Genomic DNA, 15,078 nt, shown 5'->3' with positions numbered 1-15,078 from the left:
TAAAATAACTTTACAAAGTTGCAAGAGTACTACAGAAAGTTCTTGTATAACCTATACCCACTATAGTCTTACCATTTTGAACCTATACCCACTTTGGTCTATCATTTTGGGACATTTCATGTTCTTCCTTTGTATATATTTTTTGAACCATTGGAGTTTCTTGCATATGTTGTAATTCCTTACTCCTTAGGCCTGTGTTTTGTGAAGTCCAAGGACATTTGCGTTGCTGGTCAAGGTATTGTCCACGGTAAAATAGACAAATTTAGGGACTATAACATTGATATACCTTGTCATTCATGCCCTAGTTTTAAGTCAGTAATTTTGTAGGGATTGAACTAGGAGTGCTAAGTGGGTGTTCTACCCCTCTTGAGCTATGTCTCCAATATTTTTTTTTTTTTTTTTGGTACTGAGGATCGAACTCGGGTCCTTGCGCTTGCAAGGCAGGCAGTGGAACCACTGAGCTAAATCCCTGGTCCCTCCAATACTCTTGATAGCTTTAAAAATTCCCTAATAGTACAGAATTACTGCATTTAGTTGTCATGTCTCAGATGTCTTTTGTCCCTCAGCCTCTTTCACGATCTTGACATTTTAGGAGTATGGGCCAACTTCTATAAACTCATTTGAGTCGTTCATAGCTATTGACTCTCACCCCTTCTCAAGTTACTATGTAGGTGCACACTCTCTGTTCCTTAGTGATAATTTTGGTTGCTGGTCAAAGTGTTCTACTTTTTTTTTTGCACTATGTCCTTATTCCTGGTAATCTATGGGAAACAGCATGCAAATAGCCTACCTCTATCACAAGCTCCACTGATGTTTCTTGCTGCTGGACCAAACCAGTCTTAACAGTGGCTGCAAGGGTGATATTCCAGATCCCCTCCACATTTTTCAGTATTTTATTGTAAGACTCCTGTTTGCCATTTTCCACCGAAAACACTGTGGACTCAATTTTTTTTTCCCCTTGATGCATCATTTGCATGCCTTTGTCATTTTTGAGCACTTCATTATTTTCAGGGTTAAGATTACCTTGTAGTTTTGTGCACCAGCCTCCATCCCTGGAATCAGCTGTTCTATAGAGCCCTCAGGTTCCTTGAAGTGGGAAATAGACTAGAAGTCAAGAACTGGGTCTCTGTGCCCACTGCTGCTAGGGAATCTGCATCTGTCATTGGCATGAACAGATGAGCATGCATTCTAATACCAGCAAAGGATAACCAACTTACAACTTGACTTTTTCCAAATTTATTTTAAGCTGCTTCCTTTTCAGTCTTTAGTCATGAAATGTTCACTAAGCCTTGGATGTAGAAATAAAATATTACAAGTGCCATAGTCCACAGAACTTTGTGATCTTTGAGAAGTAGACTAATTTGTGAACTTGATTTTTTTAATATAGTAGACTGGGAGTTTCAAAGGGGCTCATAGTATGCCCCCCCCTTTAATACAGAAGATGCCAGGCTGAATCTATAATAAATGATCAGAGGAAAAGTATTTGGAACATTTTCTGTATCACGTGATTTGCTTCAAACTAAGCAATTACGGCACAATTAATTTTCTAATAATGGGCTATAATTCATCTCTTGAAGTTTGATAATCTATAAAGAAAATGGAAACGTGACAAGGCATTTTAGAGCTGGGAAAGACATCAAGGATTGGCTGTTTTTATGATCTGAATATATTTAGTGTTCCCCCCAAAGTTCTAACCCTAAGGGGATGATGGTACTAGGTAGATAGGGTCTTCAGGAGGTACCCAGTGGCCTTAGAGCCCTAGTGCTCGATTTCCTCTGCCATGTGAGGCTGTGTTATCCTTACTGAGAAGGCACTATCAATGAACCAGGAAGCAGGCCTTCACCAGACAGTTTTGGAGCCTTGATCTGGGGCTTCTCAAGCCTCCAGAACTGTTAAGAAATTTGTTTATAAGCTACCCAGTCTAGATAGTATGTTGTAAGAGAGATCTGGACAGACTTAAGATAGCCATTAAATTCTACTACTTTAACAGCATAATCTTAGAGTGGCTCTGCTGGCTTTTTTGCTTTACCTGTTTTCAAAACACTTAAGAATTTTTTCTTTCAATTATTTAAAGAGACAAAGTGAAAAAAACCAGACACCCCCACCTTCACTGTGCCCTACTTGGTTCTCTAGGTCTTTTTCCCCAAAGACAATATTCCTTAGCTACTTGTGATTCTGCTGGTTTATTTTGAAAATCTGTTCAAATTTACACTTGATGTTCACCACTGGGTTCCTTTCATCCTGCTGTTCGCTCAGTTTCCCAGGTGTTTTGTGTGTCTGCCTTGTGCTATTAGTTTTCCCGTGGCCTTGTTGGTCACATCCACAGAGGCAAAGGCAAGTGTCTTTCCTTGCTTCAGAATATTTGCTGTAATTACTATTTCTTCTCCTATTTTAGCAGGTGACATGTACCTTAAAAGGAAGCATATTTAAAAATAGTTAATGCCAAATACTTTTTTAAAAAGAAAGGTATGACAAGTTCTTAACAGCTTTCCTATGTATCTTATTTAACTCCCCAAAATAATTTTAATGTAAGTTTACTGAACTATCAAATTTGAATGGCTTATTCTGACAAGGTTCTATCTTGTCCATTCCTTACCCAGTTTCTTTTCCTACAAATACACGATTTTTTTTTCCCCTTAGTTTCCCATTTCATTATTAAGACTAGTGAAAGAGGGCTGGAGATTTAGCTCAGTGGTTCTGCTGCGTGCCTCACAAGCACAAGGTCCTGAGTTCAATCCCTGGTACCAAAAAAAAAAAGACTAGTGAAAGATTTCCTCTCACTTTCATTTTAGGAAGTTTTAACTTCCTAAGTATCACTTGGTGTCTATCTAGTCATATTTAGACTTACCTCTAAAATGACTAAGAACCGTAAGAAATGAATGAGGTTCTTAAAATCCTAGTGATGAGTTGTATATACTGCAATCCCTTGGGGGACAATGGAGGGTTGTTCTCTACCCCTGCAAATACCAAAATCCATGTATGCTCAAGTCCTTTATATAACATGGTGCAGTATTTGTACATAACCTATGCAATTCTATTATATACTTTAAATCATCTCTAGATTACTTATATTTAATACATATAAATGCTATGTAAATAAGAGTATTGTTAGAAAATACTGATTGGAAAAGTCTGCACATGGTATTTTTTAAGAATTATTTTCCATGTAAGGCTTGAATCTGCAGGTGTAGAACCTATGGATACAGAGTACTGCCTACTTTTTTTTTTTTTTTAAGTGGTACTGGGGATTAAATCCAAGGCTTTTGCATGGAGATCATCAACACTAGCCCTTTTTTTATTTTTTGAGATGGAAACTTGCTAAAGTTGCCCAGGCTGAGCTTGAACTTGCTATCCTCAGTCTCAGCTTCACAGAGTGCTGGGATTACAAGCCTATGCTACCATCCCTGGTTTATGACTATATATTTTTGAGAGATATACTTCCTACTAAGTGATAAGTTTCCTTTAATTCAGTTACTTTAGCTAACTTACAAATAAGACTAGAGGATAAGGACTGTTTAAATGGTATGTTTTTGGTTTTCTTTTTGTTTGGTTGGTTTTGGGGGTTTTTTTGTTTGTTTTTATTTTTTGGTTTTTTGGTACTGGGGATTGAACTTGGGACCTTGTGTATGTGACGCAGATGCCAGAAGCACTGAACTAAATCCCTGGCGGTTTTTGGTTTTTTAAGACAAGGTTTCACTGTAGTTCAGGCTGGCCTTCAACTGATCTGCCTTAGCCTCCGAGTGCTGGGAACACAAGTGTGCACCACCACACCCAGCTATTTTTAATATATCTGTATTTTAAAAAGCAAGGAACCTTAAAAGATGATGTGGATTTTTTTTTTTTTTGGCCAAATTCCAAATAAGAATTAAGTGTTTGTTGCTGGGAAGTATAAGAAAATTGGACTTTATTGCTGGAAAGAACAGAGGCTGGTCTTGAATTCTTCAGGTACCCCAATTTAAGTATGCTTTTTTTTTTTTGGTACTGGGGATCAAACTCAGAACCTTGTTCTTGTGAGGCAGGCGGCAGCACCACTGAGCTAAATCCCTGGCCCCCATTTTCATTCCTTTAAATTGGGGTACCTGGGCCGGGGATTTAGCTCAGTGGTGCTGCCGCCTGCCTCGAAACCGCAAGGCCCTGAGTTTGATCCCTAGTACCAAAAAAGAAAAAGAAAATATGAAAAAAGGGCATGTTCATGATTTACCCTAATTTTGTCCTATAAACAAGAATTTTGGCAAATGACTATTTGCTTAAATGAAACTAAACCAAGCAAAGTAATCCTTTGTCCTGAAGATGAGCAAACATTAAATCTAGGGGATCTTGAAACTGACATTTTATCAACAGTATTCTTATCAACAAATCTAAAAGAATTTGCTCTTTTGTTCTTTTGGAACCCAAAATTTTAACCTAAGTTATGGTCTGTAACAGATGTCTTTGGTCTGTGTAGTATAGAACTTAATGTGCAGGGTTGAAGTAAATTTGGCATCATGTCGAGTGGCATTGCAAAGAATGAATCATGAGGTATTCAAGGAATGAAATATTTGCTGAGTTCTGAACTATGCACAACCTTTGAGACTATTCGTTTCTGTTCAAGTGAATCAATTTTGAAAGCCCAGGCAACTTTGGTGGTAGCCAACACTTTTGGGAACATATGCAGTACTTTGAAAGGTCAAAACTGTTTAACTTAATAAAAATTCTTCAAGGTTGTGTTGTGGGAAGGATCTGGATTACTGCCTGACACTTGGTTCAGCTTGCTGCATCAAGATGACAATGCACATATGAAAGGATCTCCAGCTTTCCTGAATTTTATTCAGACTTTTCTGTATATGTACTCAATGCAACCCTCATAAGACACTTGTCCAAGGGGTACTTTTAAGGACTGTGAAACAGCTGTAAACTGTGAGTTTATTTTTTTCCTTCCCAGTATATATAATTAGAAGTTGTCTGCTGTTTTGAATATTTGGGATCATTCATTCTCCCTTTTCTATTGATACATACTATACAGTGGGCCCTCTGTATTTGTGGGTTTTCTGTCCCCCAGTTTAACCAACTGTGGATTGAAAATATTTGAAAAAATAAGACCTTTTATCTTATCATTCTCTAAATAATACAGTATAACAACTATTGGTACATCACTTACATTGTATTAGGTATTATTAGTAACCTAGAGATGATTTACGGAGACAGAAGGATGTGAGTAGATTATATGCAAACAATACCATTTTATATAGAAGACGAGTATTGGAAGACTTTGTTATCTGAGAGGAGTCCAGTAACCAATATCCTACAGATACCAAGGGATGACTACTTGGAAATCAACTATTTTGCTCCTAGGTTTTAAGGCCATGGACTAGTTAGGGCAAATCTATAGCTGTACTTAATGATAAACAGCTAACTGAATCTCATGCTTCATTAATATTATAAATATATTTAGTCCTGGTTGTGTGAAATGAGTTTTCAAATGTATAAAGTTATCTGGTACCATTTGGATACATACGTTATGTTCATGTCAACACTAACTCCTGGTACTCCTCTTTCCGTGAATAACAGAGCCATTGTTGATATGCTGTCTATTAAGGTGGCTGTGAAACCACCATGGAGAGTGCCTTGTTTATTAGTGTGCTCTTCTTCTACTTTCATTTCACAAATCACTTTCTCAGGAGCAGCAGAGACAAGAGTCACCTACATGCAAAAAAAAAAAAATCAAATATTCATTCTGTGAATGAAAATCCATACAACCATTAGGAGCAATCCAATTAATTTGTTGCCAATTTATGATAGGTATTAACCCTTGTGCAAATAGTTTTTAGAGAAAAAGCAATATTTAGGGGGAAAGGATACTAGTTTTTGCTAATTTCCACTCCTCTGCAATGTTCCTCAGGAGAGCGAGCTTTTCAGACTTATGTACAATACCTGGCATCTCATAATGTCTCTTGGCCCGTGATCTATTAATAATCCATGTAGGTTTAACTCAGATGTTTATTAGTTTTTGCACAGTGATTTTTAAAATGACTTAGTAATGAACAGTTCAAAACCACTTGAAAAACAAACGGAGAGAAATTCAGTAATTCACTGAATTACTAGAATTAAGCATAAGCCATAAAGCCATTTTAATATAAGTTTAACAAATGAATCCAGCACAGTTAAATTACTGCTTTTAAAGTCTTGCCCTATTGTGCTCACTTTGGCAGCACATATACTAAAGTCTTGCCCTATTTATAAAGTATCATAACGAAAAGGTATTACATGCAAGATAAAAATGTGGAATAATGAGGCATCACTTTTCAGAAACATATTCATGGTGGTTTACTTGATTTTTTTTTCATCATAGATTTGCTTGTAAGCAGATAATGCTCCATGAATATTCCTCTCTATTAATGAAAATCTTTCGCTTTTGGAGTTCATGTTTTCAAACTTCTACTGAGGCCTTGTAAAAGCTTCTGCTAAACTAATCTTACTGGGAATTTTCTTTGGGTTCTTTTTCTTCTTCGTTTTTCTCTTGCCTCTCTTTCAGCTAAGTGTTCACTAAATGATAGGGATATTTCATCTCCATCATAAATGCACAGGGCCCCTGCAGCATATGCAGTCTGCTGTGGATGGAAATGTCATATGGTACACAGCCACACCATATAACAGGGGAGGGAGAAATTCTATTTTGCTGATATATTCAAGGTGCTTTTTTTTTTTAGCTCACCCAAAAATTGATAAAACTGAAATTTCCATCTAGGTCTGTCTACCTGCACATCTCCCTAATCACTAACCTATAAATTCTGTAGATATGTAAAGGCCTTTACAGCTGCTGTCAGGAAGACACAGGAGTTTCATAAACCACAACTTTAGGGGTTTTGCTGTTGTTTATGCTGCAAGAAGTCATGAAGGAAAACATACAAAAAATCTGTATCATGTTTTACACACTAGGTAAATCAATGGAAAAAATATAAGATCTGTTTATAGCTGTAAGTGATGTAGCCACAAGATGTCCTCATAAACTGATAGTACACACCAACCAGGAGCAAAGTGTAAACTCATTCAGGCATTTATGTTATTTTATTTTTTGCAGTACTAGGAACAAGGCCTTATGTGTACTAGGCAAGCACTCTACCAGAGATCTATACTCACAGTCCTGTGTGAGTCTAAATTAGGTTCTGGCAATGTAAAAATGAATGAGATATAATCTCTGCTCAGAGGCTTTAGTGTAAAGAAAAAGTACATTAACTACTACAGTGGAGGAAATTTTTGGAGATAGAATACAGGTTTCCTGAAGTAAAGATATCTTTTTTTTTTTTTTTTTTTAAGAAAATAAGTTATTTCCTTGTTTCAAGCTTTGTCGGCTTTAAAAGTATGTTGTGTGTGGGGGGGATCAGTTGGAAATGCTTCTTGGAAAATGCCGTTTGAGTTAGGAGAACAGGCAGGAACCAGGTGAAGATAAGGGGAATGCAGGAAGTTCAAGAAATGCAAATATAAGTGCCTCAGAGTTACCAAAAGGAGCTTGGTGTATTTTAAGGTACAGTGTCTTTAGCAGAGTTTAATTCCCAAAGTCTCATTTGATTATCTAACTTTGGCTAGGATGACAAAAGTTTATATCAGTGTTAGATTTTCTATTGCAGAATACAGTCTTAATTTTTTTTCTTTTTCATGGAAGGCCATACTAGTGTATGTGTGTGTGTGTGTGTGTGTGTGTGTGTGTGTGTGTGTGTGTATATATGTATACATATATATATGTGTGTGTATATATATGTATACATATATATGTGTGTGTGTGTGTATATATATATATATATATATATATATATATATATATAAAATCCTAAAAGGACATACTAGTATACAAAACTAGTCTAAAATTTACAATGCAATAGATAATTTTGTACTGTTCAGCCTGAGAAATGCTTTTATGTATTGCCTATTTATTTAGTATTAGGGATTGAATCCAGGGCCTCACACATGCCAGGCAAGCACTTGTACTCCTAAGCCATACCCCAACCCTGTACTGCCAATTCTTGTCTCCCTTAGTAAAATAAAACAAACCAGTGGTGAGACCTTGTATCCCAGTACCACAGGAAAACAAACAAAATGAATGGAAAGTAACAGTGAAAGAACATCCTATCCAGCCTCCCAGAGAAAAAGCCTTGTGGGGGCAGAGGCATTGGAGGCCTCACTTCTATCTGATGAAGATAGGGGCAGGGAGAGCTAGGGAGAGAACACTGAACAACAAAGATCCTGCCCTCAGTCAATAGACTGGCTTGAGTGTACATACCTGTTTATATTCAGTTGTTAACAACAGCTGTCAAAGGCCATGTTGAGCAATTTTATATGCATTGTTTCAGTCCTGCAAATGTGCAAAGTGGATACCTTTATCATCTCCATTTTCCAGATGAGAAAACAGCTGTTTCATTCTTAATTCTCAGGTTTAGCATCCTTTCCCATCTCACCTGGACTGCTGTAGACAACTAGGTCTTAATTTATTAGTTGTCTTGTGGGAAGATGGGTGTGAAGCTTTTTATGTCATGGAGTTGGATGTTTACCTGCCATGGCCTAACAAAACAGAATTTCCCAGCTGTGTTCAATTCCTAAAACTCTACAGGTTGGGTGACTGCAGTAGGTTGAGCCACTATGGCTTGGTGCCCTCTGACACAAAGGGCTCAAGTTACCATAAAAATTGCCTTACATGTATGTACACGATCTATCCCTTCTCTAGATGGCCTTCAATGTGCTGCCTCTTCCCTTCCATGGATTTGTTACTCATGCTATCCTAGCACCTTGCCCCCAACTCCTAACATTTAGGCTCAATGCCAGTGATAAACACAGTCACACCTTTCCTTATTTTTCCAGTGAAAACAGTCTGCCTAATAACAGCAAGACGGTGTTAATACTTTTTTTTTTTTTTTTTACAGTGCTGGGGACTGAACCCAGGGCCTTGTGCATGCCAGGCAAGAAGTGCTCGACCACTGAGTCACATTCTCAGCATGAAGATGCTATTGTTCATCATGACGTGGTCCTTTATATAAGAATTCTTATCCGAGAAACAGTCTCAATATGAAAGACCACACAGTGGACAGAGAGCAGATAATAAAGGCAGGTGAGAAATTTGTATTTGTGAAAAAGGCTGTTTTCAAGCAATTTGCCCTGACAGACACTGTAACACTACAGTGTAACATACAGATGTCACGAGTTGTATCTGAGGACAATGTATGAATGCACCTTCATATAAGCAGAAAAGGAGATAAAAAGTATAAGATGTGATGATGTGACAGTAGGAACAGCAACAAAAATAGATGAAAGTTATGTAAAAGGAATTCTAAAAGGGTATATGCTACATAAGTACTGTGGTTCGCCCATGCTGCTGACAGCAGTCCAACACTGGGCTCTGAAATAAATGTCTTAGCGTAATTACACAGATGGCTACAGTTTAATGGTTAAGAGCTCTGGTTCTGGAAACTGACTTTGGCAAGATCCCAAACTCAGGTTTCCAGGCTATGAAGTGAAGATAATAATAGTACTAACCTCAGAGAGCTTTATAAAGATTAGAATAAAATTCACATCCAGTAGTTAGGACCAACCCTGGCAATGAAAAGCTGCATTCTTATCAAAACTATCATCAAACATTTTGGTTTGAATAGTTTATCCAGATTTACTTAAATTGTTTCTATTGTCAAGTTCATTAGTCAACACTAAATCCAACAGACACTTGGCAGCCCTTCCCACCCTGAAGTGACCTCTCACCATCTGTTAACATCCTGAACCTTTCCAGGCCTTCCCTCTCCCTTGTCACCCCCTTCTCCTGTTTCCCTCATACCCCACTAGTCACTCCACATTCTCCTTTGCGGGCTCTTATTGTGTAGGAATTTTGGCGTCAGCTAACCAGTTAGACTAGCAAGATGACCCAGGGCCACACTTGGCATTTAACTCACTTGGGATACAGCACAGACACTGAGCCAGGGGTGACAGCCTGGGCTATGGGACAGAGAACTTGGGTTTAGATCCATTACCAGCTGTAAGACCTTAGGAAGGTTATACTTCCTTCTTATGTGTAAAGTGGAGATAATAATAATGTCTACTTCACAAGGTTGTTTTGAACGTTCAAAGAAATGATGTAGAGACAATAAAGTACTTGTCCAAGGCCAGCCGGGGCTGCATAGTGAGTTCAAGCCTAGCTTGGAATATATAGGGAGATTGTTGCAAAAAGCTAAAAGGAAGAAGAAAAAAACCCAGTTAAGGTAAAGAAATAGATCAAAGGAAGAAATGTGGGCTACTAGGGAAGACTTCTTAAGAACAGCAAGTGTTATCTAAAAAGGACTCATAAGAATGAGTTTGGCAATGGCAGCCAGGGCAAGAGCAGAAGATCCAAAGATGAGTAAGATGTCCTTGTCCTCTGGAAGTGTACACATCAGTACAGGTTATAAGAGAAGGTCCAAAGTAGCAGAAGTTAGCAAGTAAGTGCACAGTAAGCAAAACAGAGCCCTAGGGAAGACCAAAAAGCAATTAAATACTACCTGAGTATCTAACTAGCTAAACTGACAATCTTGAGATGGAAGCTGGGGATGGAATTCAGGGCCTTACATACACCAGGAAAGTGATGTAACACTGATCTATACCTACAGTCCCTAATACTTTATTCCTGTTCACTGAAATAGTGGTGGTGGTGAGAAATATGCAATGAAACAGTAAAAACAACCAGTGTATTTTCCCCTAAAGGCTGGTAATTGGCAGATTATACTGAATCATTCTAGAATAGCGATAAAGGAAGGTGCTCTGATGGCTTCCATTACTAAATCGCAGTGGCAAGATTTTTCAGGTGCAGATTGTCTGCTACTTTGAACTTAGGAAAAGAGGGGTTACCAGGGAAGGAGACTTTATCTTTCTTCTATAGACCTGGGATTAGGGCAACGTTTATTCAAACATACACATATACATGGGGGAAAGCACATAGTATTGTGTAGAATTTCTGCAGCTGAGCTACAGTTTGCAATCTAATACCTGGTTATCAAGTATTTCCCAAGAAGAGATGATGCCCTGGACTGCAAATATGGTAAATCAAGGCCAGGAGAATAGCCTAGTGGTCATTCAGTAAAGATACAAACAAAGATGTATAACAACCTCTGTTTGCTGTATTCCAAAAAGTCCTGGAACTCTTAAGAGTAGTTGCGCAAAAAATACAAGTTTTTTGCTTAGCCTTCTGTTCTCAATTTTTTAAACACATAAACTCAGTTTCTCTTAAAGCTCTCAGATTGTAACTTTATGAGGACTCAACAAGCCTTAGGGCTTCAATAAAGGGCTATATGGACAAGTGGTATAAAAATTCAGAATTTCAGAAGATCTACATAAAATTAAACCTTGACTATCTTCCACAACACAAAAATGTAAATTCATCCTCATTTTTCCACTAAAATTTAATTGTTTTCTGAGTCAGGGTCTTGCTACACAGTTCAGGCTAGCCTTGAACTCAGGCAATCCTCCTGCCTCTCTCTGCCTTTCAAGTGCTGGAAACTACAGGTGTGAGTCACCACACCCAGCTTAAAATTATAATTCCACAGAGTATTTATATTTGCTGTGAGTTCATGCCAAATCCCTTTCCCCTATAATATAAAAACTCACGAGGGCTGGGGATTTAGCTCAGTGGTTCCACCACCTGCCTCGGAAGCGCAAGGTTCTGAGTTTGATCCCCAGCACCAAAAAACAACAACAAAAACAAACCCAAAACATAAAAAATAAGTTTAGATTAGTAAAGCATGTTGTGTCTGGCCATTGTCCTTTCCCTTTCCCCAATAAACTGCCTGGCCTTTAGACAGTTCTTTGCCCAAACTGCTTTTCTTCTGTGTTTTCTCTTTCACTGATATTCCAAATAAAAGCCAGAGAGTACTCAACTTTGGGGCTGCTTCTGAAAGTCTCCCTTAACACTGGGTACCCTCAGTTAAGATAGCCCCTCTGGGCCTCTAGGTGTTCAGACCAGGTCTTATTTCTGAGTAATCTTTTCATCTCCTGTGCCACCATGGTCACACACTGCAAAAGGATATAGTGTATACTATAATTAGAAATAACAGAATTCCAATTTATCTAGTTTTGACCCAGGACAAAGTGATTATGCCAGGTGTGGTACTACATGCCTGTACTCGCTGCTACACAGGAAAATAAGCTAGGAGGATCACAAGTTCAAGGGTAAGAAGGCAAAGTCCCATCTCAAAAACAAAACCCTCAAAAAACAAAGAGAAAAAGTAAGTAATTGAGAATGTTCTAAGTCAAGATTTTTCAACCTCAACACTACTGATATTGGGACTGGATAATTCTTTGTTCTGGGAGCATAGAAGGCAGATCCGTGCTTTGTAGAGTACTTAGCAGCATCCCAGACCTTTTCCCACTAGATGACAGAAGTACTTTTCCCACTCTATCCAAGTTGTGCTGATCAAAAATATCTCCAGACATTGCCAAATGTCCTTTGGGAAGCAAAATCATTCTCAGTTGAGAAATTGTGTAGGTAATTACCTTTAAATTTATAGTAAAAGGAAAAGGACTATGTCCAAAACTAGACTTACGAATCACTAGGCACACAGACTTCAGCAGGGTGTGGTGGCACATACTTATAGTTCCAGCTATTTGGGAGGCTGGAGCAGGAGTATTCTAAGTTCCAAAGCAGCCTGGGCAACTTAGCAAGACCCTAGCACTTTAGCTTTGGCAACTCTGACCACACAAAACCTCTTTTATATCAAATTAGTAAACATAGATCTTATGGTACCAACCTGTGCTGTTTAATGGCCATTAGCCAGATGTCAATACTGAGCTCTTGGGTTATGGTACATCTGAATTGAGACATGTTATAAGTTTAAATTCACACTGAATTTCAAAGATTAAGTATGAAAAAAATCAATACTTTTTTGCAAAGATGTAATGGCTTTCACAAGTGATTTATGAATCAAGCAGTCTCTAGTAAAGATTTTGAAAAGGCACACTTTAATACTTTAAAAATTTTTAACATGTTAAAATAATATCTTTAATATACTATCATTTATATTACTAAATTAATTTCATCTATTTCTTTTTACTTAAAATGTAGCTACTATATAATTATACATGTACTCCCATTTGTAGCTGGTATGGTATTTCTATCAGGCAGCACTAATCTAAATATAGTATGTATCACTCCTTAATAGTACTATGACTTTTTTTTTTTTGAGACAGAGTCTCACTATATAGTTCAGGCTGATGTTGAACTCACTATGTAGCCCAGGCTGGCCTCAAACTTGTGGCAATCCTCCTGCCTCAACCTCCTGTGTGCTGGGATTACAGACATGAGTCACCCTGCTGTGGTACTGCAACTTCTGAGAATCTCTGTACATCTGTTCAAAAGGCATATCAGTCTTGTTGAAAGGTGAGTTACCACCCCTGCTCATTCAGGTAAGACTGTTCCAGTGTGCCTGCTCAAGGTATGAGATACTGAAAGGTAATCTAACTATGGCAAGATTGTCGAAATATGATTCACACCCAAGAAGTTGCTAAAAGCTTAACAAGGAAAATGGCTACCTTTTTTTTTTTTCCCAGTGCTGGGGACTGGACCCAGGCCTGATGGGTTGCAGGCAAGTGTTCTACCACGGACTTAAAGCCCCAACTCAGCTACAGATTTTCTTTTCTTTCTTTTTTTATTTTTTAAGACAGGGTCTTGCTATGTAGTTCAGGCTGGCCTTGAACTCACTATGTAGCCCAGGCTGGCCTGGAACTCTGCGATCCTCTTGCCTCAGCTGATAAGTGATAGGATTACAGTCCTGCAGGACCACGCCATGCTCAGCTACAGATTTTTAAAGGAATTCACATTTCCTCTTATATCAGTACACCCTTTTTGGAATAGCCAGCTTTCTAAAGTTACTGTTAAATAATGTCCTTGGATTTTATAACATTTCCTATTTGAAAACATTAAATACACTTGTCTAAGTATTATTGTTTTTCATAAAAGCTCCGAGTTATAGGTAGTTGTTGTTTACATTATCACAATACACCCCGAGAGTTCTGTTTCAGGAAAAGACCTATAAACTGCAACTTAACAGTATTTAAACACCTCTTCCAAATTACTTCCAAATTTCCGAGTATACCATCCTAATCAGGAAAAGACATGCACGCATTAAGACATTTAGAAAAAAAAACCCACTAAAAATCCTTAGGTTAAGCGTCTTTCAGGTCTGACATACCATGCGCTTTTGTTATTTATGCCTAGTCAAAAGTGCTTTCCATGGAACCCTGAAAACTAGGAGTCTGGGTTAGTTTGTTCACGCGAAGGAGGGCAGAATCTGGCCTTGGGTAACTCGTAGCACTTTTATCTCTCTGCTCTCCCAAATGATTATCTTCAAACGTCTCTGGATCTTACAAGTGCTGTACTCTGAAATGCACTCCGTCTTCCTCCAAGGACAAACTTACCTCTCCAAGAGCTGAATGCCTCAAACCACGCTCCTTTCGCTCATCACTCTATCTAGCACTTGGCTTTCAGGACTTAAAGCAAATTAACTGCTCTGTGCTAGCCAGGGCAGTGCCCCTAACCCAGATGTACAGGTTGCCTTTTCCTTTTTCTCCGGGGTTCTACAGATGCTTGCTCGTTGAAAGACGGACTTCTCTCTCCATGAAAGGTTACCACACTTATCTGCACGTACAGAAGAAAATCTACGCACGTGACCTGGCACCTGAGGGGCGCTCTATCAGAGCAGCGATCATTACTAAGGTGGATGTACAAGGAACTCGAGCAGACCCTGACCAGAGACATTTTATTCAGCGTGCAGCGCGCACCACGCATGGAACTTTCTTTCCCTTCATTAGAGGCTTCGGCTTCAATACCTTTTCCCAAACTCTATCAAAGCCCGGAGCTCTGGTCATGAACTTCATCGCTTCCCGCAGACTCCGTGACATGCTGCTCACTGTGAACCGACTGTCAGCTTGGAAGAACGTAGGGCCGCACGTCTGTGACAGAACAAGGACAGGGAGACTGAGTCCCGCCGCCCTCTCCGCCCCGTGGCGCGCTCAGGGTCAGGCGTCGCGCGACCCCGCTGCCAGCGTCCCCCGCGGCTCCCGCATTAACGTTCCGGTCCCTCTTGTGACCGAGTGCGC

The 15,078-nt window shown here is 38.9% G+C and overlaps 1 protein-coding gene across 1 annotated transcript; it reads right to left on the bottom strand.

Annotated features, from left to right (window-relative positions):
* Window positions 1-2,164: 2,164 nt before the first annotated feature.
* On the bottom strand, window positions 2,165-14,990 carry Acot13 (acyl-CoA thioesterase 13). The gene is made up of 3 exons (XM_004847600.4): window positions 14,809-14,990; window positions 5,495-5,679; window positions 2,165-2,409 (listed from the first exon to the last, which is right to left on the bottom strand). Exons 1-3 carry the CDS (start codon window positions 14,878-14,880, stop codon window positions 2,253-2,255), a joined length of 414 nt encoding a protein of 137 aa, XP_004847657.1. The 5' UTR covers window positions 14,881-14,990; the 3' UTR covers window positions 2,165-2,252.
* Window positions 14,991-15,078: the final 88 nt, after the last annotated feature.

This window comes from Heterocephalus glaber, unplaced genomic scaffold (assembly GCF_053883595.1).
Source record: "Heterocephalus glaber isolate CG9 unplaced genomic scaffold, H.glaber_assembly_v1.0 deba00001472, whole genome shotgun sequence".
Lineage (NCBI taxonomy): Eukaryota > Metazoa > Chordata > Mammalia > Rodentia > Bathyergidae > Heterocephalus > Heterocephalus glaber.
The sequence above is the reverse complement of the archived record's forward strand: the minus strand, read 5'-3'. Positions and strand labels throughout refer to the sequence as shown.

What these genes read in the sequence shown, in the direction of transcription:
- Acot13 (XM_004847600.4), bottom strand. Translation starts at nt 14,880, where the DNA reads ATGTCACGGAGTCTGCGGGAAGCGATGAAGTTCATGACCAGAGCTCCG. An exon ending in TTGATAGAGTTTGGGAAAAG is followed by an intron (nt 5,680 to 14,808) that starts GTATTGAAGCCG and finishes TTTTGCATGTAG; the next exon opens with GTGACTCTTGTCTCTGCTGC. An exon ending in AGTGTTGACATGAACATAAC is followed by an intron (nt 2,410 to 5,494) that starts GTATGTATCCAA and finishes CTTCCTTTTAAG; the next exon opens with GTACATGTCACCTGCTAAAA.